At 42.4% G+C, this 26,616-nt stretch overlaps 1 protein-coding gene across 5 annotated transcripts in view; it reads left to right on the plus strand.

Annotated features, from left to right (window-relative positions):
• SEPTIN2 (septin 2) overlaps positions 1-26,459 on the plus strand; it is a 40,697-nt gene extending 14,238 nt beyond the window's left edge. For all 5 annotated transcript variants that reach the window (XM_017860664.1, XM_017860663.1, XM_017860661.1 and 2 more), the window contains 10 exons: positions 8,249-8,335; positions 9,095-9,218; positions 10,486-10,620; positions 10,779-10,896; positions 15,621-15,722; positions 16,360-16,505; positions 19,024-19,107; positions 20,669-20,726; positions 22,587-22,717; positions 24,435-26,459. In XM_017860664.1, coding sequence (XP_017716153.1) covers positions 8,249-8,335; positions 9,095-9,218; positions 10,486-10,620; positions 10,779-10,896; positions 15,621-15,722; positions 16,360-16,505; positions 19,024-19,107; positions 20,669-20,726; positions 22,587-22,688 — 956 coding nt within the window. In that variant the 3' untranslated portion in view covers positions 22,689-22,717; positions 24,435-26,459. The remainder of the gene's footprint in view (positions 1-8,248; positions 8,336-9,094; positions 9,219-10,485; positions 10,621-10,778; positions 10,897-15,620; positions 15,723-16,359; positions 16,506-19,023; positions 19,108-20,668; positions 20,727-22,586; positions 22,718-24,434) is intronic.
• Positions 26,460-26,616: the final 157 nt, after the last annotated feature.

Here is a 26,616-nt window from a genome sequence, read left to right on the forward strand (position 1 = left end):
TTTTTTTTTTTAAGATGGAGTCTCGTTCTGTCTGTCGCCCAGGCTGGAGTGCAGTGGCACGATTGTGGCTCACTGCAAGCTCCACCTCCCGGATTCACACCATTCTCCCGCCTCAGCCTCCCGAGTAGCTGGGATTACGGGCGCCCGCCACCACACCCAGCTAATTTTGTTTTTGTATTTTTAGTACAGATGGAGTTTCACCGTGTTAGCCAGGATGGTCTCAATCTCCTGACTTCGTGATTCACCCACCTCGGCCTCCCAAAGTGCTGGGATTAATATAAGTCTTAAACAAACTTCTTCACAAAATAGATGAGTAGGAAACACCTACCAGTCTATTTTATGAAGCCAGCATTATCCTGTTATAAATGACAAGAAAACTACGGACTAATACATGTTAGAAATAGTTGTTTTGACCGGGCACAGTGGCTCACACCTGTAATCCCAGCACTTTGGGAGGCCGAGGCGGGCAGATCACGAGATCAGGAGATCGAGACCATCCTGGCTAACACAGTGAAACCCCATCTCTATTAAAAATATAAAAAATTAGCCAGGTGTGGTGGTGGCGGGCGCCTGTAGTCCCAGCTACTCGGGAGGCTGAGGCAGGAGAATGGTGTGAATGTGGGAGGTGGAGCTTGCAGTGAGCCGAGCTGGTGCCACTGCACTCCAGCCTGGGCGACAGAGCCAGACTCCGTCTCAGAAAAAAAAAGAAATGCTTGTTCCTCGGTGCCATAAGGAAATAGCACTTGAACATAAATTCAGTTTCCTCAACAAAGCCATTTTTACTTTGTACAGAATGGGTGCACTCGCCATCAGTTTTGTCATGAGAGTACACCGAACAAAGAGGATCATTTATAACCTAGGTCATTTATAACCTGCTGTGTCTGCCTTACTGCTGTTTCCACTGGCTGGAACGGGACCTCACGTTCCTTATTTGTCCTGATTGACTAGCAACTTAGAACTTTTTAAAAGAGGCAAAGGCAGAGAGGAGAACAAAGGAAGGAGGATTGTTGAGAAAGGTAAAATCACCTTCAAATAAGGAAGAACAGCAGGCTATGCCCTAATGCTTGGACCATCATAAGCATGCCAGGGCAAATTTAGGCTAAATTGTGGGCGCTAAGAACATAAAGTATGTTGATTTCCTCATCACAGCTAGCAGATTATTTAAGAATGTTAGCACACGTCTTTGAATAAATTTTTGCTTCTAAGAGAAGTTACTATTTATTCCTAATTAGATGAGGAGGAAAGTCTTTGAAGAAGAACCTCTACTTTTGACGTATACGTGAACTAGACATGGACATCTTAATTAAATCTTACCAAGTCCAGCAATATATCTAAATAAAAAGACAATGCACTTAGTTCTGCTATGATGCAACCTGTGTGTTTCTAAAACGATCCCCATACCATCCAACATGATGAATAAACACCACAGAGCTTATCAGAGCTTGTGGAGAAGACAGGTACCCAATACTCAGAGCCTTCATCAGTGACACAATGGGGGAAAAGATAGGAACACAAGAGTTATACTAGTGCACATGTAAATGGCTGAAAAATAATCACTACACCATGTAAGCCCTGAGGTTTGGTTTGTGCAAGTGGACGTCAGGAGGGTTGCAACTTGTGCCCTTTTGTGTAGCTGTGGAAGGAGGATTTTCTAAAGTTGGAAAGTCATAACACTAGGTGTAAATTAGGTGTGGCTCATAACGGGCGGTGAAGAAAATTAGCTGATAAATATTTAGGGGTGTGTGTTGGGAATATCTCCAAGTGGTTTGATTCTGTTGGATGCAAAATTAAACACAGTTTTCTGTATTCACCTAGTTTCTCACCAATGAGATCATATATAAGCAAATAGGAAATTTGTATTATGCTGCTATTGTTCCCTAATATGTCAATCCCATTGGAACAAATTCTCATTTTCAAATTAGAACCAACTAAACAAATGGAGTTTATCTTAGGAATACATGGTGTAACATTCAAAGTCAGTGTCATTCACGGTAGTTATCAAGGAGGAAGATGATGTTAGCTGAAAAATGAATTGTAAAAATCCAGGACCCACTAAAGATAAGAAAGTAGGCTGGGTGTGGTGGCTCACACCTGTAATCCCAACACTTTGGGAGTCCAAGGCTGGCGGATCACCTGAGGTTAGGAGTTTAAGACCAGCCCCGCCAACATGGTAAAACTTCGTCTCTTTAGTACTTTTGTAAGGTACTGAAATTAGCCGGGCATGATGGTGGGTGCCTGTAATTTCAGCTACTCTGGAGGCTGAGGCAGGAGAATCACTTGAACCCGGGAGGGGGAGGTTTCAGTGAGCCAAGGTCATGCCATTGCACTCCAGCCTGCATGGCAGAGCGAGACTCCTTTTAAAAAAAAAAAAAAAAAATCACAAACAAGAGTATTAATGATTTACAGTACACAGTCACAAAAAATATTGTTTAGGGATAAATTTAACAAAATGTGCAAGACCTATACACTGAAAACTACAAAACACTGCTGAGAGAAAACCTAAATAAGTTGTGTAAGATCTGCCCCATTTGTGGATTGGAACTGTTATGCCCTTTCTCCCCCAAATTGTCCCGTATTTTTTCTGAGACAGTGTTGCTCTGTTACCCAGGCTAGAGTGCAATGGTATGATTTTGGCAACCTCCACCTCCCAGGTTCAAGTGATTTTCATTCCTCAACCTCCCCAAGTAGCTGGGATTACAGGCACGCGCCACCACGCCCATCTAATTTTTGTATTTTTAGTAGAAATGGCATTTTGTCATGTTGGCCAGGCTGGTCTTGAACTCCTAGCCTGAAGTGGTTCACCTGTCTCAGCCTCCTAGAGTGCAAGGATTACTACTGGTGTGAACCACAGTGTCCAGCCCCAATTTTCAGAAATAAAAATTAACAAGCTGATTCTAAAGTTTAAATGTAGAGGGCCTAGAACAGACAAAAACAGTTTAGAAAAAGAGCAAAGTTGGAGGATTACAGTCTCTGATTTCAAGACTTAGCAGTAATCAAGACAGTGTGGTGTAAACAAGATAGTGTGGTGTAAACAAGACAGTGTGGTAAGGGTAGGTACACAGATCTATTGAGCAGAGCTGCAGCCAAGAAGTAGATCAATCAATATGATAAGTTCAATTTTTTTGTTCTGTTTTTTTGAGAAAAAAGCCAAGTTGATTCAGTGGGGGCAAGGTTAGTCTTTTTGCATCTGTAACAACTAGATGGTTATGTGTGAAAAAATGAACTTCAACTCTTCACACTGTATGTCAAAATTAACCTGAAATGATAGTTGATTGAAATATAAAGCTATAAAACTTATACAAGAAAATGGGCAAAAAATTTTTTGACTTTGTAGTAAGCAGATTTCTTAGGACATGAAGAATAGAAATTATAAAAGTATTTGTGCATTATTAAAAGTTGGTCTTCTTCAAAAGACATCAGTAGGAAAATAAAATGGGAGGAACTGGAAGTATTCATAGCACCATATCTGACAAAGGATGTGTGTCCAGAATATGTAACAATCTTTTACACATCAGTAAGACAAATGACCCACTTACAAAGAGGGGGCAAAAGATCTGAATGGACATTTCACTAAGGAAGATAAATAGCCGGTAAACCCACGTAAAGATGTCCACATCTTTGGTCATCGGGACTATGCATTGAAACCACTACATGCCACCACACATCCACTAAAACGCAGGCACTCCAGGTGTCAGCAAGGATGTGAAACAACTGGAACTCAGTGAGCGTGTAAAAATGCCACAACCAGTATGGTAGCCAGTTTGGTGGTACTTTAACAGTTAAGACCCAGCAGTACCGCTTGTATGTGTTTACCCATAAGAAATGAAAACATGTCCATAACGACTTGTGTATGAATGTTCATAGCTGCTTTTCTCAAAATAGCCCCAAACTGGGGAGAGCAGAGGTATCTAGAGAGTGGGTTAACAAATTGTGGTGTAGCCATACAATGGAATATTGCCAAGCACTACAAAGAAACGAACTACTCGGCCAGGCGCGGTGGCTCAAGCCTGTAATCCCAGCACTTTGGGAGGCCGAGACGGCCGGATCACGAGGTCAGGAGATCGAGACCATCCTGGCTAACACGGTGAAACCCCTCTCTACTAAAAAATACAAAAAACTAGCCGGGCGAGGTGGCGGGCGCCTGTAGTCCCAGCTACTCGAGAGGTTGAGGCAGGAGAATGGCGTAAACCGGGGAGGCGGAGCTTGCAGTGAGCTGAGATCCAGCCACAGCACTCTAGCCTGGGCGACACAGGGAGACTCCATCTCAAAAAAAAAAAAAAAAAAAAAGAAACGAACTACTCATAGATGCAACAGCATGCGTCAGTCTCAGTGCTTTGTTGAGCAAAAGCAGCCAGACACAAAACAGGCCATGTTGTGTGATGCCATTTAAAAGTTTTAGAATAGGCAAAGCTGATACGTAGTGACAGAAAGTAGATTGGTGTTTGCCTGCAGTGGGGACTGGAGAGGGTAGACTTCACAGTTACACAAAGGAACTCTAGGGTTATGAAAATAATCTTTTATCTTGAGTGGAGTTTGGTTATCTGAGTATCTACTTCTGTCAAAACTGTACAGTTTAAATGGGTGTATTTTAGTATTTATAAATTGTGCCTCCATAAAGTGGATTTAAAAGAAAACAGGGGGTTGAGGGTGAGTAGTGAAAAGTAGAACTAGAAAGCCACAAGAACCCTCAACTTTCGAATTGTTGTATTAATAGCTCAAGAAAAATGGTGGAAAACCCTAGCACATGTAATTGGTAAAAGAGAGACTATTGAAGAGGAAAGGCATAGTTTTTAAAATTGTGTCAAGACTTCTAAAGAAGTAGGCAAGTTCACAAAATAACAGATCAAATGCAAATGAAAGACTACAGATGTCGGAGCAACAGCCTGCAAGGGATTCTAAAATCACAATGACTTATTCAGCGGCATCAAGCAAGGAAGCCACCACAGATGTCGGGGCAACAGTCTGCAAGGGATTCTAAAATCACAATGACTTATTCAGCGACATCAAGCAAGGAAGCCAGGTTGCAGACTGTCCATGAGACAATTTAGTGACATATTGCTGTAGATTCTAGTCAGAGTGATAAATAATTATATTTCGTTACTCTTGGCCGGGCGCAGTGGCTCATGCCTGCAATCCCAGCACTTTGGGAGGCCGAGGTGGGTAGATCACGAGGTCAGGAGATGGAGACCATCCTGGCTAACACGGTGAAACCCCGTATCTACTAAAAAAGGCAAAAAATTAGCCCAGCGTGGTGGCCGGCGCCTGTAGTCCCAGCTACTTGGGAGGCTGAGGCAGGAGAATGGCGTAAACCCGGGAGGTGGAGCTTGCAGTGAGCGGAGATTGCGCCACTGCAGTCCAGCCTGGGCGACAGAGCGAGACTCTGTCTCAAAAAAAAAAAGTTACTATCCTGGCTACATTTATATGTGATGGTGGCTTCATTATATGAAAAGCATGTTTAAGAATAAAGCCTGTTGCCAAATATGTTACCTAATAGAAACCTAATGTAAAGATGTTTGTGTCTGAAAAAGAGGAAAGCAGGTTGTGACTGTGGTCGACTGTACGGGAGGGTTGGAGCGAGCACTTGAGCACTAACAGCTGAGTGTAATTCCGGGCGCTCACACGTTATAGGCCTTCCATCCTGAGGGCACAGGAGTCTGGGATGGGCGGGCCAGACCTTTTGGAGACCCTTGTGAGCTCCCCGCTCCCACAGAGTCCCGCCTCACGCAGCTGCCAGGGCCGTCCTGCTCTTGCGCAGCTCTGGTGGGAGTTGTTTGAGCAAAAAAGCCGATCACTTAGATGACTGCTGTTCAGGGGCCTCCTGAGAAAGGCCCTTGATGCGTAGTGTTTGAGAAAGCAGTTTCATTTTCATGTTGGTTAAAAAATTTAAAATTTGAGGAGAAATTCCCTCAGATTTGAAAGCTACTTCCTAACATTCCTGGAATAGGCTGTTTTGCCATTGTATTTTTTTAGCCTAGGTTTAAAAAAAAAACTTCTAACTCAAGCCTAAAACTTTGGTGACAGATTTGCCTGATGGGATTTCAGAATAGTATTGTACAATGAAGCTTCACTTTCTCACCCTGTATGTATGTTTCCTTCCATGGTTCCACTGTGCCTAATACTGTTTTCTTTCTAATTAGGGAAAACATGCCATATTTTAAACTCTGAATACCTCCCATTCCAGTCTCTTTTGTCACTACTATTAGAGAAAAACTATATTAATTCTGGCACTTTAAAAAATACTTTGTTACTTTTGTAACAAGTGAAACTTCTGGACCCAGTGCATTTGGGGTAGATTTGCAGGCCCAGATCTCTGTGTGTCTTGTTCTCTCATTTGCTGACACGTACGTGAAAGACACCTGGCCAGAATGGAGATACTAAAGAAAGTGAGGCAGAGCAGAGCTGGGTGCCTGCGCTGCAGTGATTCAGCCCAAGTGTAGCCTCATGTTCCGAGTTCCTTAAGCAGACCATGTGTTGATGTTACTCAAAAGCTATTCCAAGTAAAATAATCACATATACCCTTAAAATTAAGATCTATAATTTAGAAGTAGCCAGTGGGATATTCTAACTGCTTTTTAAAAAGCTGCCTCTGATGACGTTCTCAGCTGTTCCCCACAGCTGTTGCCACTCTAGTCAGAAAGGGATTTCATTGGTTTATCCTCTCCCTGCTGGGCTGCAGGGCTCCAGGGAGCAGGGACTTGGTTCCTTCTCATTCTCTGTCGTGTCTCTGCTCTAGACCTGTGCCAGACGTGCAGAAAGGACTTAGCAATTATTGGTAAAATCTTCTTTAAATGGAGCAAAAATACAAAGGGGCACTGCACCGCAGTTTAGTAAAAGAATGACTTAATGGGATAATAGGCACTTAGTCAAATATTTACAATCATTTTTAGGCATGTGCAACACATTGTTTTGTTCTTTTCGTGTGTGAAAATTGCAGTTCACTTAAAATGCAGTCCTAATTTTGTATGTCTGCACATTTCGAATTCACTTTTTTGTTCTTGATTTTCCCAGAATTTTTTTCTGTAAGGGGCAGGGTCTCACTCTGTACCCAGGCTGAAGTACAGTGGCATGATCGTAACTCCTGGGCTCAAGCAATCTTCCTGCGCTAGTCTCCCAAGTAGCTGGGATTCTAGTTACATGCCACCACACCTGGCTAAGATTTTGGAGTTTTTTACTTCGTTTGGTTTTTTTGGGAGATGGGGATCTCCCTTTTTTGCCCAGGTAGGGTCTTAAATTCTTAGCATCAAGTGATCCTCCAGCCTTGGTCTTCTAAAGTCCCGGGATTATAGGTGTGAACCACTGTGCCCAGCCAGAAATAATAATTTTTCAAAAGAGATGTGTACTCCTTCCTCAGGCTTTGCAGAACTTAACAGAGGGTGGTTTAAGGTGCCTAGGGGACAGTCCAGCACCAAGTGCTATGTAGTACCAACGTCAGAAGCGCTTCTCCATGCAAAATTAAGACTTAGAAGCAGTGGAATTTGTGCTTCCTTCAAATGTAAAATTTAATTTTTGGTGTTTTGCATCTTTTTTGAAGTTAAATTTCAAATATTCAGAATATATGGTCACAGTAGTTGAGAGATTCTCACCTCGTTGAAAGCTTATGTGGACATGTGTCGCTGAATTGTTCATGTGAACTCAGCAAAGTGAGCAGGAAAGTTGCCTGACGTATGGCAGTTGCCAGTGCTGGGAAACGGGGATGGGTTTAAAGCAGGAAGAAGACAGGGTGGCAGAAGGGGGAGGTTGCAGAGTGAGGGTTCAAGAAGTAAGCCCACCAGACCACAGGCCCTGTCCTGCTCACCCGTTCCTGCAGCTCGGGAAGCACAAGTGTTCTTAACACTACAGGATAGATATGTTCAGTTTTCTGAAAATGTGGTAAGTTTAGTGACTAGCAGAACTGATCATTGAAAACCTGCTTTGCATTCTATTTGTCAAAAATAAAAACCAACCTCTAAAGTACATTCCTCACGTTTGTGAACAGTCGTGTTTCTGATCATATGATGTTTAAGGTCTGTAGGCTCATAGACCTGGATTCAGTCTTGGCCCTGCTCCGGGTGGTACTCCGACCTTGGGCAAATCGGAGTTTCTTTGAGTACACTCAAAGATCACACTCCAAACAGTGGTGCTCTAGGCACTAAACACAGAGTGATGTTCATGAGGTGCTTAGCCCAGTCCAGGCCATGTGTAAACACTTAACAGATTGAATGGTATCATATGCATAAGGTCATGACAAGGTTTTTCTTTTTATTTAAAGGTGAATCAGGTCTAGGAAAATCGACTCTCATAAACAGCCTTTTCCTAACTGATCTCTACCCAGAAAGAGTCATACCTGGAGCTGCAGGTAAAAACATTCCTATGTTACTGCACGTGTAATTCTACATGAAAGGTGCTGAGGACTGCCCAATGCATGTTTTACGTCTTCGCTCTGTGTTTTGTTTGTTCTTGTTCAACTTTGAACACAAGGAAAACACTTACGGGGCAGGTGCTGCACCGAGGTCCTTGGATTTGGGCTGTAGACTTTCTTTGACACGTATCCATGGATCGATCCTCTCTGAGTCTGTTTTGTCTGTAAAATGTAATAAGTAGTTTCTGCCTATATTAAACAGTTGATGGATTGAGAATGTTGTACATCAAAAATGGTGTCTGACTAGAAGATTGCTGGGATAGATGTTCTAATTCATCTACTGTTGGAAAGTTCCAGCACAGGACACCAGCATCCACAAATGCCTGTTGAATGAATTAGGCGCACACAGTGAGAACCCAGGACTGGGGCTGCTGCAAGAATATGTAGTCCTTTCAGGATATTTTGAATTCAGTTTTAAATGAATTCGTAAGTTCCTTTCTTTTCCCAGGAACAGAAATTATGATTTTAATATTTGTGTTTTTAACCTTCCCCAGTAGCGCAATAATCTTAGCTTTAACCTTCCCCTTTCTGACTCCTCTGGGATCATTTTTGCGTAATCCCCATGGTAACTTTGGAGAACCTACCTCTGCAGAGAGGTAGTGGACTCGGAAGTCACTAGTTGTGAGAATGTTGTTAATGTGAGCTTTCCTCTTCGCATGCTGCTTATATTCCCTATTAAGTTTGTTTCTTTTCTAGAAAAAATTGAAAGAACTGTCCAGATTGAGGCTTCAACTGTTGAAATTGAAGAGCGAGGGGTGAAGCTACGCCTGACAGTGGTAGATACCCCTGGCTATGGTGATGCTATCAACTGCAGAGATTGGTATGCACCCGGGTGCCCAGGGATCTGCATTTGTTTATTTAATGTACTTAAATTGATAGATAGTGTTAATGAGTGATTAAGTTTGGGATCACTATATATATAAAACAGCTAGATAATTTAAAATGTGTTAATGTTGACTTTTTAAATAATTTAAGGGATTTTATAGAGTAATTTTTCTCTGGTACTCTAGTACGATTTGAGATCGCAAAGCTGGTCGTCCATAGACTGCTAGTGTAAATGAAACACCTGGATTTGAGCCGTGGCTGGTGAACGAAATACTGTAGTACATCCTTTCTACGTGGAAGGAGGTGAAACCTGTTAGAGAGTGGATTGAGTCGTAGTGTCTGTAAATGACTGCTCATTGGCATCATTTTCACAAATAAGGAAATCAAGAAGTAGAAGATAGAGCAGTCTGTCACCTGTACTGGGCAAAGAATGCCACTTTCACTGTACAGACTCCCTCCTGGTTCTAATCCTGTCAACATAAAGCATCAGCTTTACACCACTGGATGAAAAGGGGAAGGTTCTTTTGTTTTTCTCCTGCATTTAGGAATTTCTCCCTTCTTACATGTGAAAGTGCTGTGCTATTTCCCAGCTCAGATAAACCTGTTCTTGACCCATGTTCTCTACCATCCTGTTCCTCTGCCCCTCTTCACAGTCACGTTCCTGAAAAGAATCGGCAGCCCTGGCCAGGTGCGGTGGCTCACGCCTGTAATCCCAGCACTTTGGGAGGCTGCGGGGGGGCGGGGGCGCTGGTCACAGAGTCAGGAGTTCGAGACCAGCCTGGCCAACATGGTGAAACCCTGTATCTACTAAAAATACAAAAATTAGCCGGGCGTGGTGGCGTATGCCTATAATCCCAGCTACTCGGGAGGCTGAGGCAGGAGAATCGCTTGAACCCTGGAAGCGGAGGTTGCAGTGAGCCGAGATCACGCCACTGCACTCCAACCTGGGTGACAGAGCAAGACTCAGTTTCTCTAAAAAAAGAAAAACTTGGCAGCCCTATCAACACTGGCCCTCTCTCAGGTGCATCAAAACCTATTCCATTCAAGCTTTTTTTTGACTCCCAGCACTTTGGGCCAACTATGCTTGGCATAGTTTCCAAAAACTTCCATTTGCCAAATTTAGGAGTCAGTCTTCTGTTCTCATCTTGAAAATGAATTATTAAATTGTATATATTTGGGCAGAGGCGCTTGTTTTCCCTTTGAAGTCAGGGACCCCCTGTTTTGTACCCTATGATTATTGTTAATGTTTCTATTTCTCTCAGTTTTAAGACAATTATCTCCTATATTGATGAGCAGTTTGAGAGGTACCTGCATGACGAGAGCGGCTTGAACAGGCGGCACATCATTGATAATAGGGTGCATTGTTGCTTTTACTTTATTTCACCTTTTGGACATGGGTAAGTAATTGTTTACTGTGGAGAAATGCTTTACTATATGGGTTTGTAACTGTTACCCAAACTCTGTATTTTAATATAAGAATTCAGATAATTTGAGAGAGAGAAGAGTTTTGTATGTGTTTTTTTTAAATAAATGACACTTCTAAAATTAATTTTAGACTTAAGCCTTTAGATGTGGCGTTTATGAAGGCAATACACAACAAGGTGAATATTGTGCCTGTCATTGCAAAAGCTGACACTCTCACCCTGAAGGAACGGGAGCGGCTGAAGAAAAGGGTGAGTGAGGCTGGCCTCCTGCTCTCCCTCAGGGTGCGACTAGGGGGCATGGGGATGAAGAAAGGAGGGTGTTAGCACACTCAGTCTGCTCAGGTGTCTGCTCAGGTGTCGGGAGGCAGGGCAGGAGAATTTTTCCTGCATTTTAATGGTGGTTTTCAAGGAGAACCTAATAGTTATAAATTTTAATTTTTGCCTTCATGAAGGTATCAAATTTCTATTCTTTAAATTCTCTTTATATTTAAAATGCCCTCTATGAGTAGCAGTTGGTTACACACAAGTGCATTTCATAAGAGTTCAGTGACTCAAATACAGAAATGTGATCTCTTCATGAAGTTTGTTACTTTACCTAAATTCTTGACTGCAAATGACCTATACAAGGGTGTATCTAAGTAGACTGGTTCTCTGTTCTGTTTGGGAACATAGCAGTTGTCAGCCAGCAAACCGTCTCTCACCCCCCAGCAGCTCCTGTGGTGTGCCCGTTTCAGTGCCCTCTTCTGTGTATGTCTGTAAAGCCTCTTCATTGATTCTCTGCTATATATGTTTAAATCGCTTGCTTTTTTCTGATGCTATGCTCCTTAAGAAAGTCCAAATAGTTTGTATATATATGCTAAACTCTAAAAATACAAATATGTAACTGAACATATTGGTATATGCATGTAATCCCAGTTGCTTGGGCAGGGTAGTGGGGTACAGCAGGGGGTTGAGGCGGGAGGATCACTTGAGCCCAGAAGTTGGAGGACTTCAGCAACGTTGCAATACCCCGTCTCTTAAAAAAAAAAAAAAAAAGCCTTTTAATAAGAGAATTTCTAAGCCGGGCGTGGTGGCTCACGCCTGTAATCCCAGCACTTTGGGAAGCTGAGGCAGGCAGATTACCAGAGGTCAGGAGGTCGAGACCAGCCTGACCAACATGGCAAAACTCCACATCTCTAAAAAATTACAAAAATTAGCTGGGCGTTGTGGTGGGCACCTATGATCCCGGCTACTTGGATTTGCTTCAACCCAGGAGGCAGAGGTTGTTTGCAGTCCAGCCTGGGTGACGGAGCAAGACTCCGTCTCAAGAAAAAAAATAAGAATTTCTTTAATTACCCACAGAAAGAACAACTGTTAAGTATATATCCTTCTAGAACATGGCTTATGTTTTTGGTTTTACAGAGTGAAATCACATAGTAATACTATTCTGCCATTTGATTTTTCTGTTTAAAAATATTTGGAAGCATCCTCATATATATACTATATCCTGATAGTTACTGGATGCACAGCATTCCACTCTATGAATATACTCTATGTTGTCCAGTTTCCTGTTGGTGAATAATTGGCTTGCTTTTTATTTTGCTCTGGCCCCTTTTCTTTGACCAAATGTACTATTTCTTTGCCCCTTGCTGTTTCTTTTTGTTAGTGATACCCTCTGTCTGGAACAATCTTCCCTCAGATACCTGTGTGGGCAACTCCGTCACCGAGCCCAGCGCTACACACAAAATTTCACATCTCCATCCCCTGCTGTGCTGGTAGCACTCCCCCCACACTGCATAAAGTATTTCTCCAGTGTATTTGTTGGCTTCTCCTGACCGCTGACCCCGGGTCCTGAGATCAGGAATCTGCTTTGTTCACTTACGTATTACCAGACTTCCGAATAATGTCTGGCACATAATAGATTTGTTGCATAATTGTTGTAATGAACATTGGTGCACATCTATCTTTTCACAATTGTGTGAGCCAAACGAATTCTTAGTAGGAAATAAAATTTAAATAACATTTAAATTTTTGAAGGATGACTAAATTTGCTCTAAAGTAAGTTCTTAACAATTTACATTTCCAAAGCATACTCTTCTCTCCACCCCCTAAAACTGTCCTGGTTATGTTGCCAGTTTTTGTAATGTGTTTCCTATCTGAGAAACTGTATCTCATTGGAATTTGCGTTTCCTTGCTTGCCGATGTGAGCGTCTGTCCTGGTGTTGATGCCATTGGTGTGTTCTCTCAGGTTGCAGGGGCTTTGGCTCTTGCTTTTTTATTGATTTAACAGATACACTTCTTGTTTTTAGATGTTGACTGTCACGTTGCAGATGATTTCATCTGGTTTGACTTTTCATGTTTTCACATTTTTTCTGGTGTTTTTTTTTCCAAAGCAGTTTTTAAGCAGCATGTAGTCATGTTTGGCAGCCTGTTCCTAAATTGTCTCAAGTGTCTGCCAGTTTTTTAGGAAGTATTTGAACCTTTGAAGAACCCCTGGAAGCGTAGATGTTTTTATGCTAATAAATACTTTAGCAATTCCCACTTAGGGGAACTTTACCTTTTGTACTCTGCTACATTAAATTTCTTTGAGATAGAAATGGGGGTGGTGTCAGGGTTAGAATGCTCTAATTCTAATCTCTAATCCTGTATGCAAAACACTTAGTGCTTGATTACAACATCTGAGGTGAATCAAAATACTTCGAGCTTTTATCCCTTCCTTCTTGGGCCGCTTTAATCACTTCTCTTTCTCCAGTTTCTCCTTGATGCCTACCAGTTTGTTCATTCTGCTGTATCTGAAAGAACCTCTTGCCTCCTGCCAGCCTCTACTAGCCTCTTGCCTTCACCAGCCTTTCTTTTAGTCACTTACTGGTAGCTATTACCTGCCCTCCGCATGATCCTGTTCACTCAGGCTTCCTGTCATCCACCTGCAATTGCTCTCTCGTGGGCTTGGCCAACAGTTCAGTTCTCAGATGTGGGCCCCACCCGTGGGGTTTGTGTGATTGGCAGTTCTACTCTTGAAACTTCCCTTCCTTGGCTGCTGAGCCACTGTGTTTGCTTTTCTCTCTGCTGCTTTTTACCACCTTCCTTCCTGATCCCTGGAAGTCAGTATTCCTTAATATTATTTTGATCACCTTATTTCTGTGGCTTCTGATTTGCCTTTCCAAGTATCTTATTTCTTGTTGTGAACCACATGTGCCCACAGGAGTCCTCTTTTGACCACTGAAGAACTCCTGTCCTTCCAACTTCCCTGTCTCTTTAAATGGTCCCACAATTCTTGAAATCTTCCAGACTGAGAAATGTGTACATTATTTTTTATTCATCACTTTCTGACTCCTCTCCTTACTTTTAAATAGCTTACTAAATGTTTCCGAACTCTTCTCTCCTCCAAAGTATAGGCTCCATCTTTATGAGGCCAGCATAGGGCAAAAGATGGGGTTGGCGTGGATGGATAATAGACCAGGAGAGGGGCCGTGAGATGAGGACAAGTGAACAAGTTCATGCTTCTTATTGCTCAGTTTCTCCCATTTAGGAATAAGGATTTATGTAAAGACTGAAGGTCGAGTTACAGAATCAAGGATGTAGAGAGGAGGGCCTTTTTTGGAGTTCTGAATTAGTGCAGACATTGTGCTAAGACCAAATCTCTGATCATTCAAGCCCTTTTTAGGTCACATTAAGGCTTTCCATTCTTAAAACCAGAGAGCAAATCCAGTGCACAGTGTGAGGTCAGGATATTTTCTGCTTAGGTTGCTTTTGTTCTCTCTTCCCTGGATGGCTTGGGTACTGGGGTGAGACGAAACAAAGCTGTGGCCTGCCTCGTGCCTGTTAAGAGTGCCCACGATCTAGTGGGCATTTGAGTGCTAGGGTTTTAATTAATTGACTGATGAATGAACTTGTATTTCAACGTCAGCCCAGTTCTTTCTCCCCTCAAGCCCCGTCCCCCACACTAGGCCTGCTTGATAGGTCGGACTGTGGGATTTCGCTGCTGGCTACTGGCTACCTGTTGAATGAAATACAGATCCCCAGGTCGCTAGTCTGGTGTTCATGGAACTCTCCACTTTGTAACTCCAATTTTTGTTCCCTTATCCAACTGGATGTCTTAGATTCCAACCTTTTGAATTTCTTCTTGTTCTCAAAATCCACTCCATGTGTCTTCTCTGTGCCTTTGACAAGGTTTTTGTTTTGTTTTGTTTCCATCTGGGGTACATCTTCCTTCCCTCTGCTTGTAAGACTCCTGCCTGTTCTCCAGGGTCTTCTCATGCCGGCAGCTTCTCCGTGGCAGGTGCCCTTCTTGAGGCTGATTGTGGTATGATTCCCATTGTAGCTGTTGTGCTGGGGCTGTCGTTCGTCTTCCTACTGCTTTGTACATTGAGGGGCTGGGGCTGTCGTTCGTCTTCCTACCACTTTGTACATTGAGGGGCTGGGGCTGTCGTTCGTCTTCCTACTGCTTTGTATGTTGAGGGTAGTGGTGCATTATTGCTAATGTTATTTTTATTCTGTACAGAGGATCCTCAAAATTCAAGTATAAATACCTTTCTAGCAATTTTATTTATTTATTTATTTATTTATTTATTTATTTTTTTTTTTTTTTTTTTTTTTGAGACGGAGTCTCGCTCTGTCACCTAGGCTGGAGTGCAGTGGCACCAGCTCGGCTCCCTGCAAGCTCCGCCTCCCGGGTTCATGCCATTCTCCTGCCTCAGCCTCCCCAGTAACTGGGACTACAGGCGCCCACTGCCACGCCTGGCTAATTTTGTGTATTTTTAGTAGAGACAGAGTTTCACCATGTTAGCCAGGATGGTCTCGATCTCCTACCTTGTGATCCACCCGCCTCGGATCTTGGCCGTGGTTTTATAAATTTATTTGACAGTAACTTGCATAATCAGTTTGATTATTGACATTTGGATGATTCCGATGTATTTCTTACACGATGAGTTAGAATTGGCTGTAATAATATAGGCAGTTTGCTAAAATTGATCCTGGTTTTGTCATTCTCTCAGATTCTGGATGAAATTGAAGAACATAACATCAAAATCTATCACTTACCTGATGCAGAATCAGATGAAGATGAAGATTTTAAAGAGCAGACTAGACTTCTGAAGGTAAGAACTGGCTTCAAATGCACAACATAAATAACTCCTGTTTACCATTGTCCATGTTAAGATGAGAGCGATTGTCTGGGTATGTTGCTTTAAATATATTTTAAGGCCTCACGCAGTGGCTCGTGCCTATAATCCCAGCAGTTTGAGAGGCCAAGGCAGATGGATCAGTTGAGGCCAGGAGTTCCAGACCATCCTGGCCAACATGGTGGTGAAGTCTCATCTCCATCAAAAATGCAAAAATTAGGTGGGTGTGGTGGTGCACACTTGTCGTCCCAGCCACGCGGGAGGCGGAGGCAGGAGAATCACTTGAACCCAGGAGGCAGAGGTTGCAGTGAGCTGAGATCGTGCCACTGTACTCCAGCCTGGTGACAGAGCAAGCCTGTCTCCCAAAAAAAAATATTGTACAGCTATCACCTAAAGCTTAGAAATTTTATTTTAGATTTAATTTGTTTTCATTCAGTTTGTCCCATGTGGAAAGTATCTGACAGTTCTCAAGAAAATGTTACATACCCCCAGCTTTCCAATTAAATTTCTTAGTCAGTAGTAATGTGTTAAGTCTGTGCTGATGTTCTCGTGTTCCCAGTGAACTCTGGGGTTCCCTGTGTAGAGCCTGTCTACTCTGTGTGTCTCTTTCTAGGCTAGCATCCCGTTCTCTGTGGTTGGCTCCAATCAGTTGATTGAAGCCAAAGGAAAGAAGGTCAGAGGCCGCCTCTACCCCTGGGGTGTTGTGGAGGTGGAGAACCCAGAGCACAACGACTTTCTGAAGCTGAGAACCATGCTCATGTAAGACATTGGGTGTGTTCCTTCTGGCAGAATTTGGCATGAAGAATATGGATTTTAAACGGGGTGTACACTTGACCTTCAAGGTAGTTGCAGCCAGCAGCTTCATTGCCATCCTCAGTGTTTCTCACATTGCAGAAGTGCTGTGGGGCTGTTGCAGCTTGGTGCTGAGAACCCTCACCCAGGGGCCCTCTGTGGCACTACTAAACTAGCTCTTCTGCCTGTGGCCTGTAACCTGTAGTACCTTTCCTTCCTGCTAAGATCTTACATCTTTGATGTTAAAAGGAGACTAGAACCTAAACTGGGGTCTGAGAGGTCCCTGGTGCTAGTAAGGAAATGGTCAGACTGTGTAGGCCCCTGGTCTGCTGCTCCAGGCTGAGCCACACCTGGTGCCCTGCTCACCAGTCTGAGACTCATTGGATGGCCCTGGTTAGCTTTTTGTGTCTTCTATTTATTATTAATAACAATTACAGACCTGACTACAAAATAGATGTTTTTTCCTTTAAAATAAATTTCATGGCCAGGCATGGTGGCTTACGCCTGTAAGTCCAACACTTTGGGAGGCCGAGGCTGGCGGATCTCGAGGTCAGGAGTTCGAGACCAGCCTGACCGACACGGTGAAACCCCATCTCTACTAAAATTACAAAAACAAAATTAGCCGAGCGTGATGGCGCGCACTTCTAATCCCAGCTACTCAGGAGGCTGAGGCAGGAGAATCACTTGAACCTGGGAGGCAGAGGTCGCAGTGAGCTGAGATTACACCACTGCACTCCAGCCTGGGCAGTGGAGTGAGACTCCGTCTCAAAATAATAAAAATAAATAAATAAATTAATTAATTAATTTCACATATAGTAGCATGCATACGTTGCTTTTACTCTTGAAAAAAAGAGGCTGAGGCCGGGTGCGGTGGCTCACACCTGTACTCCTAGCACTTTGGGAGGCCAAGGCGGGCAGATCACTTGAGGTCAGGAGTTTGAAACCAGCCTGGCCAACATGGTGAAACAGTGTCTCTACTAAAAATACAAAAAAATTAACCAGGCGTGGTGGGTGCCTGTAGTCCCAGCTACTTGGGAGACTGAGGCAGGAGAGTCTCCTGAACCTGGAGGCAGAGGTTGCAGTGAGCCGAGATTGCGCCACTGCACTCCAGACTGGGCAACAAGAGCGAGACTTCATCTCAACAAAAAGAACAGGCTGAGAATATTGCTTAAACTATACCTCTTTTATCAGAGGACTTCAAAGAATGACCGATGTGGAGAAATCAATGTTTTGATTAGCTGAAAGCTGCTATATATTTGCCACATGTCTCACTTAGTTTAGCAATTTGTAGTGAGTTAAAATCAGTAACATGTTAAACCATCCAAGCTCTGTCAAACACAATTTAATGGTCGTGTAAGAAGTTAAGGGCACTCAGCTCCTCCAGGGCTGCATCCTTGGCTGTCCCGATCCCCATTATTGAGGGGGGGTGTAGAGGCTGAAGACGGGGTTTGGGGACTTCACTTTAGTGTCACTTGTATGTTTCTCACAATGAGGTAGAGTGAGCCCCTCCTTGGCTATCTCAATCCATTTCCCTGGATCCTGAATAAATAGGAATGTGTTACAATGTTCTGCTCATTCTGGACTGCTTAAGTATTTTGAGTAAGCTAGGCAATTAAAAAGTCATAAGATGGCCGGGCGCGGTGGCTCAAGCCTGTAATCCCAGCACTTTGGGAGGCCGAGATGGGCGGATCACGAGGTCAGGAGATTGAGACCACTCTGGCAAACACGGTGAAACCCTGTCTCTACTAAAAAATACAAAAAAAAAAAAAACTAGCTGGGCAAGGTGGTGGGCGCCTATAGCCCCAGCTACTTGGAAGGCTGAGGCAGGAGAATGGCGTGAACCCGGGTGGCGGAGCTTGCAGTAAGCTGAGATCCGGCCACTGCACTTCCAGCCTGGGGGACAGAGCCAGACTCCATCTCAAAAAAAAAAAAAAAAAAAGTCATAAGATGAATGAAAGGTTAAGTTGTTGACTAATATTCTTGGATCCAGAATATTAGTCCTTCACTTTATGGTCTTCGGCCATAGCTTTAGCTAACCAACTCTTCTTATATGAGAGTAATATATAAATTTTGAGTTATAGGAGGCATGAATATGTTCATTACATTTTCTGTAAGTCCTTTTAGAAAAGTGTGTTCTATTTCAGACATTGTTGACCTAAAAGTCTCTTAAAATCTGTCTATCTGCCATCCTGTGGTAGAGATGGCCTCATACAGGGGTGGCATTGCCTCTGGCAGAAATCCTGCTGAGAGACTCAATCCAGACCTGAGTTTGTGTATCATTGATTGGGGAACAAAGGGAGAGCTATACCTTATTAGATGTTTCCTCGGCCATAATCCTTATCCTGAAATCCCAGCAGCTTTATGTACAATTTACCAAGTAATTGTAATTACCGCTATTTCTTCTATGTACTTGATGGGTGGTTTTTTTTCTTACGAGACTATCACGTGCATGAGGCCACCTTGGTGTATTGCTCTTCTCTTTCAGCACACACATGCAGGATCTCCAGGAGGTGACCCAGGACCTTCATTATGAAAACTTCCGTTCTGAGAGACTTAAGAGAGGCGGCAGGTCATGATCACACTGTGCCCCTTTCTCTGTATTGTGTCACCCTGAGCCATGATGTTCCTCTTCCCCGTTCAGCTCAGCCTTCTTGACCATTAAGCAACATGGTTTGGTTTCCTACTCAAAAGTTACTATAAAAGAGTTGTTAATTTAATCAGATTATGCTCTTGTAGCCTTTAAAAAAAAAAAAAAGTACATTTAATGATATGCACATAAAAGCTTTAGGCCAGGCATGGTGGCTCATGCCTTAATCCCAGCACCTTGGGAGACCAAGGCGAGGTAGATTGCTTGAGCTCAGGAGTTTTGAGACCATGGGATTACATGGTGAAATCCCATCTCTACAAAAATTAAAAAAAAAAAAATTAGCCGAGCATGGTGGCACACGCCTATAATCCCAGCTACTCAGGAGGCTGAGTTGGGAGGAGCAGTTGAGCCATAATTGCACCACTGCACTTCATCCTGGGCAATAAAACAAGACCCTGTCTCAAAAAACAAACAAAGACTTTAGATGGACAGGCCAGAGGCTTGTGTCGAGTCCTCCTTCAAAAGCATCACTCTGTACATCAGGACAAACTTGGTGCCATTAAGAAACTGCAGCGCCTGAGTTAAGGGTGAGGCCAGGATGAGTGACTTCTAAGCAGCCAGTGGCCATTGAAGCCGCAGCTTCGAGCCTTATAAAGTCCTGCAGCCACCCTCACTCAGCTTTTCTTTTTAGCCATGCTAATATGTTTTTATGTAAGTTATACATACGTTGTACACAGTGAAGTTTAATTATGAGTTTGGAAACCACATTAAGAAAGATTTTAGAGGCAGCTAGAAAATTCCCCCCTCTGGGAGCTGAGTAGCCGCTGGCCCTGAGACGGGGATTATGTGCTCTGCAGAGCATGATTCTCAGGTGTGCTTGGAGAGCTTGCCCATGCCCCTCGCTCACTCACACAGATCCTGCTCCTTCTGTAAGTGTGGTGACTACATTCATGTTAATAAAGAATAACTGATCTCAAAGCGAATTTTTCAGATAATACCTGTTTTTTGAGTGGGTAACAGCAAGTGTTGTCACTCAAGCTTAGAGTAAGAAAAGTCTCTTCAGTGTTCCATTTCATGTTGTTTGAACTTTTTTAAGAAAATCATTCTGTTCCTTTTTTATTCATTATATCTTTAATTAGAAAAATGATAGGCCGGGCATGGTGGCTCACACCTGTATTCCCAGCAATTTGGGAGGCTAAAGCGGGCGGATCACTTGAGGTTCGGACGAGCCTGGCCAACACGGCGAAACCCCATCTCTACTAAACATAAAAAAATTAGCTGGGTGTGGTAGCGCGCGCCTGTAATCCCAGCTACCTGGGAGGCTAAGGTGGGAGAATTGCTTGAACCTAGGAGGTGGGGGTTGCAGGGAACCAAGCTCATGCCACTACACTCCAGCCTGTGCAACAGAGCGAGACACCATCTCAATAAAAAAAGGAAGAAGGATGAATACATGTCATTTTAAATTTTAAAGTAGAATTTGGTGGGAGGGTATCAAATAACTATTTGTTGCAGTGTTATAATTCTGATTTCTTTCAATTCTTAGGAAAGTGGAGAATGAGGACGTGAATAAAGACCAGATCTTGCTGGAAAAAGAAGCTGAGGTAAGTAGAAAAGTACTATTGATTGGTTGGTGGTTTTGTTTGTTTTGAGACAAGAGTTTTGCACTGCTGCCCAGGCTGGAGTGCAGTGGTGTGATCTCGGCTCACTGCAACCTCTGCCTCCCGGGTTCAAGCCATTCTCCTGCCTCAGCCTCCTGAGTAGCTGGGACTGCAGGTGCCCGCCACCATGCCTGGCTAGTTCTTTTTTTATTTATAGTAAAGATGGGGTTTCGCCACGTTGGCCAGGCTGGTCTCAAACTTCTGACCTCACGTGATCTGCCCACCTTGGCCTCCCAAAGTGCTGGGATTACAGGTAGGAGCCACTGCGCCCAGCCAAAAAGTATTGTTCTTGTGACTAAAGCTGTTTCCTGTTTACATCGATAGATACCATTGGTAATTAACTTATAATTTATAGTTTTTCTTTTTTAATTTGTTGAGGAGGATACATACAATTTTATTACTATATATACACATCTGTATGTAATAAACATGGATACTTACATAGCATACATAGTGCTTCATGTATTTAGCTGAAAGACTTTGGAGACAATTTAGTAATGTCACTGATTTTTGTAAGTAGATCATAAATATGGAAATATGCTCTGTTGTAAAGGTGGTATTCAGATCTGCTGGAGTTTTGGAAGGCAAACACATTATTCAGTAAACAATAAGATCATAATGGGCTAGCCTTTTGGAAACAGAAAGAAAATACTTCTTTCGTCAGATTAATTCAATATTGAACAAATATTTAAATGTTAAAAATAACCACAAAATTACCTGAAGAAAATTTAGTTGAATGTTTTATAATACTTTCCTGGAAGCATTTCTGAATACATACAAATCATAATGATAAGGATAAAGATGAATTAACGTTCACTATTTTTGGCCAGGCACTGTGGGTTACACTTATAGTCCCAGCACTTTAGGAGGCCAAGGTGGGAGAATCACTTCATGCCAGGAGTTCAAGACTAGCTAGGGCAACAGAGTGAGACCCCCCGTCTCTACAAAAAAATTAAAAAATAATTAGCCATGCATGTCGGCATGCACCTGTAGTCCCAGCTATTCAGGAGGCTGAGGCAGAAGGATCCCCTGAGCCCAGGAGTTCAAGGATGCAGTGAGCTATGATTGTGCCACTGCAGTCTAGCCTATGTGAAAGAGCAAGATCCCATCCCTTTGAAAACAAATATATATATATATATATGTATGTATGTATATTATTTTTATTGTGAGGCCTTCATTGCCCTCCAGAAAAGCTGACTCATTCCCATTCCCCTTTACTTTGCATTTCCCACTGTCATCAGTCTCTTTCCCTCCTTTTAGGTTAGAAAATTTCTCATATTGGCCAGGCGCGGTGGCTCACGCTTGTAATCCCAGCACTTTGGGAGGCGGAGGCGGGCAGATCACGAGGTCAGGAGTTTGAGACCAGCCTGACCAACATGGTGAAACCCCGTCTCTACTAAAATACAAAAATTAGCCAGGCGTGGTGGTGTGTGCCTGTAATCCTAGCTACTCAGGAGGCTGAGGCAGGAGAATCACTTGAACCTGGGAGGTGGAGGTAGCAGTAAGCTAAGCTTGTGCTGCTGCACTCCAGCCTAGACGACAGAGTGAGACTCCATCTTAAGAAAATTTATCATATTGTCTTATCTTCCTTTGGTTATTGTTTCTGTTTGACTTGCGTATTCATATCATTTACTTGGTTTTCTCTTTAGCTGTTGGTTTTTTAATCAATTAGTAAGAAGTCTTTATATAATAACTCTGTCATGTTTTGGGAAAGTGTAGAAGTTGAAATTTTAGGAGTCACAGAACACCCAGAAATAATGTTCAAAGACAGCAAACCTTGAAAACCTGTGTGTGTGTGCACAGCTCCGCCGCATGCAAGAGATGATTGCAAGGATGCAGGCGCAGATGCAGATGCAGATGCAGACCGGGGATGGCGATGGTGGGGCTCTCGGGCATCACGTGTAAGGCCATGTGCACGTAGCAAGAAGTCACAGGTAGGCCCTGTTGTCCCTTAGCCTGGAAGACAGGCGGTTGTTACTAACATTGTTGTAGCAGCTTAAATATGACAGGTTCCTCCTTAAGCCTCATTAATATTTTGCATTTTGAAGTAACTGCATCACTAATCTTAAACGAGAAGAGATTGCTCCTGAAAAACAGAAGCCACTACTTTGCCACCTACTTTCTAGTAAAGACTTCTCACACTTTTGTCTCTTTTTTTTTTAATAATTGCAACTTTTATTTTATTGAGGTACATTTGCAGGTTATTTTCTAAGCTTGCAAATACCAACATTAGAGGGAAATTATGTATTAAAGCACCTTTATTAATTGTATTATTGGAAATTTGTTAATTGTTAAAACATCTCTTTAAAGGGAATAAAAATATATTAAAACAACTTGTACAGATTAAAAGTAAAGATGGCACAAGGAGGAAGAATTATGCCAGGTAGATAAGGGTTCCCTGCATGGAGACTGCTGACCTCCTGTTCCTCAGATAGCTTTGTTCTGACTGACGGTCATTAGTGTATGCTGGTCTGCCTGCTTGAAAAGAATCTGCAGACTCTAGACACTGAGGACCAGGAAAAGGCACATGCCCACTCCCTTGTATCTTATGGATAGCCAGGCTCTGCGAACTGTCCAGGTGACCACTCCTATCACTTGCCAGAGGAAAAGCATGAAAGGTAAAGTCAGGTAACGACCTAAGAGTCCAAAGAAGAGGGTAGGTCACATGATGCTGGGGTCAAGGCAAACCTTATACAAGAGATGTGATTAGAGCTTGAAAGAGAGTTTGAGTTGGCCAAGATGTGAGGAAGAAACGTTGGGAATTTTGTAGATGGTCTCCCCTACAATTCAGGGACCTCATTCTGGAAGCATGAGTGTGTTCATGAAAACAAGGAAGGGACTTGAACCTTCACCAACTTATGGCAGGGTGGGTTAGGCAGAAGGCAGGGAGTCTTGAGGCCTCCATGACATATGGACAGGTGGCTGAGGAAGGACCCAGAGTGTCTTGCTAGAGCCTTAGTCACCAAACCCTCTTGCAGCTTACTGGGAAAGGTGTTCATTGTAAAATACAGTATTTACACAAAATGCACAAAAATATGTATGTACAGTTTGATAAGTTACTGTAAAGAAGACATCCATGTCACCCCCAGCTGGGTCCAAGTTGGTTGCTTTAGTTTCATCATCACATTGACACCTTAGAATAGTCCTGAGGGTATGTGCTCAGTTCACACTTTACTGATAAGGAAATTGTTGCTGCTCCCAGAGTTTAACGTTATTTGCTGATGGTCCCATAACTTTTTAACGACCGCCTGCTGACTTAGAGGCTGGTCCTGCATAACCTGTGTTGGCATGTGACTGGGGAAGTGAGGGTACAGTGGAAAGAGACAAGGATGCCTCAGCGATGCAGCTCGTTTGAAGCAGGAAGCAGTGACAGCTGTGTGTTTGCTCATTTTCTCTGAGCTTCTGGTTTCAACCTTTATGGAATGAAAATTTTACTTTTAGATAGGTAAAATTTTATTTGTGTATACTTTTTAGTTTTGCGGCATTTCCAGTTTCCAAGAGCCTTATGAGTGGTGTTTTGATTCAGTTAACTTTGTGGTCATGTAAGCCCTGCCTTTTGCTCAGTTTATGAGAAAAGTAGAACTGTTAATGATCAATGCAGTAGACATTGCCTCACTCACACTTAAGTGTGTTTTGTTTTCTTTTTTCTAGAAAACACTTTCCTGGATAAAAAAACATTCCAGATGCGTGATCCAGCTGTGTGTTTTCAATCCTTGGGAGGGTGCCATCCACATTTTAACAGTACCTGTGCCTGAGAATTTAATTTTTAAAAGACTTTTGATGTGTTTTTTGTATGAAGTACTTTTAACATATGTATTTCATTGCTATGTTACACTCTGTATTTTGTGAGGTGAATGTTTTCCTTTTCTTTCTCCCTAACCACTAATGTTAGAATTGATTTCCAAGAATCGGCATGTGTGCTTAATACTGAATTTCTTTGATTTAAGTGACTTAACAACTGACTAACCATTGATGAGCACTCCTGATTTATATCTAGAACATTCAGATTTACCCATAATCTGAGTGGTAGAGAGGTGTGAGCCTAGTGATGTAGAAAGATTCACTGACTTGGTGCAAGGCCATCTGCTTACCACATCATACCATTTGGAGACTCTTTGCTTCCTTGCTTTTATGTTTGTACACAACACCTAAAACTAGTTTTGCTGCTATAATTCTAATACTATTGATTCATCTGTGATTTTATCTCTTAACCAAATAAAACAGAATAGAATTTCCTACATCTTTATACTTAAACAGCTTTTTTAGAGGTGAGTTTTAAAGAAGTCTCTTAATTCTGATCTAGGTCATTTTTAAAACCCCTATACAAAGAACTCACCGCAAGCCACTTTTTGTAGTGTTCTCCACTAATACTGGTTATCCTGTGCTACAGAGAAAATCAAAGTAGTCATGAGCTCCAGTTTTTGTATTGCAGTTAAGACTCTTACCTACAAAATGAGATTCAGTAAACTTTTACTCAACCAAATTAAAATTTTAAGGAAAATTAGCAATTGGTCTATTCAGAATCCAACCTTTTTATATTTTATACTGCACTTTAGTGTATTTTCTGTAACTGTAGTAGATCTGCCTCCCCTGTGGAAATTGGGGTCTGTTGGTGGGCGTGCTCCTGAAGCACAGCTTCATTGAAAAGTGTTCCCTCCCTAAGGCCTTGGTGCCCTGAACCTCTGATGCCTATCGGGTTTTTCTGATTTGGGTTTCCTTTAAATACCCCCTTTTTGAGTGACTTTCTGATGGGAGGAAAATAGCAGTAATCATTTTTTTGTGTACAGACTGTCTCATTTGTTTTTAGCCATTGTCGTTTTCATTCATTTTGTGTAATATAAACCATGTGTCTTGTCAAAGTGAAAGACATTTTAAATCTGTAGCATGGGCTAGTGGGCGGGTGCGCACAGTCGAAGCCACACCTGATCCGTTTTCTGTGCACTGTAGCCTTAGTGTCACCTTTCCTCCTGTGTCTCCCTGTGGTACACTCCAGCGGTTGCCTTTTTTATCATTTCTACTGAAGTTGGGAAATTCAACCCCAGAAAGTGACAGATGAAAGGAGACAATGGTTGTGTAGGGAGATGAGAAAATGCCTAATCTGAGGATGAGACAGGGTTTTTTGGTTTTTGTGGGGGCTAGAAAAAAACATAAAATGAGACAGTTAAATAATAATACGAAGGTGTGCTACAGAAAATCTGGTGTTCTTGCTAACATTGCCCCTTCACTGTTGCTCAATTGTGAATAGCCAAAAGCTATATGTTATGGCTTGTTGTGTGAAGGTAGCTAAGAAAAAGTGTTCATGACTTCAGAGTACATCCATGCAGAGTCCATTATTTGAGTTTGCCATTTAATAACTTTGTTGGAAAATCTGTAAAAAAGAAAAACAAGTTTGTAAGTGACTAAGCCCTGCATATGTTTGAGTGAAAGTACTTCAGGCAGCTGCCTGCTGGTAACAGTTCTGTGGGGAGGGAGGACCCACACTGCTGCACTTCTCATCCCCTTGGGTTTTACTGCCCAAATCTAAATAGATACTTTTGATTATAGATAACTGCTCTTTTACTAAGAGATAGCCTCCACCTATAGAAATGTATTTTGAAAACACTTATTTTACACAGCAATTTTGTATCCATTTATACTAATCTTTTATCAATAAAGTACTATTGTTTAGATATTAAATGAGTATTTCTCTTGGTTATTTGCAAGGGAAAGTTGTGAGGTTTTCTGGGAAAATTAAAAGTCTTGAGAACATCTGTGTCTAAAATCAAGAAAAATTACTTGCATCGGTAGCATCAGTACTGAACAACTGTGTATGTATTGGAGATCGAGCCCAAAA

This window comes from Rhinopithecus bieti, unplaced genomic scaffold, assembly GCF_001698545.2.
Source record: "Rhinopithecus bieti isolate Rb0 unplaced genomic scaffold, ASM169854v2 scaffold_56246, whole genome shotgun sequence".
Lineage (NCBI taxonomy): Eukaryota > Metazoa > Chordata > Mammalia > Primates > Cercopithecidae > Rhinopithecus > Rhinopithecus bieti.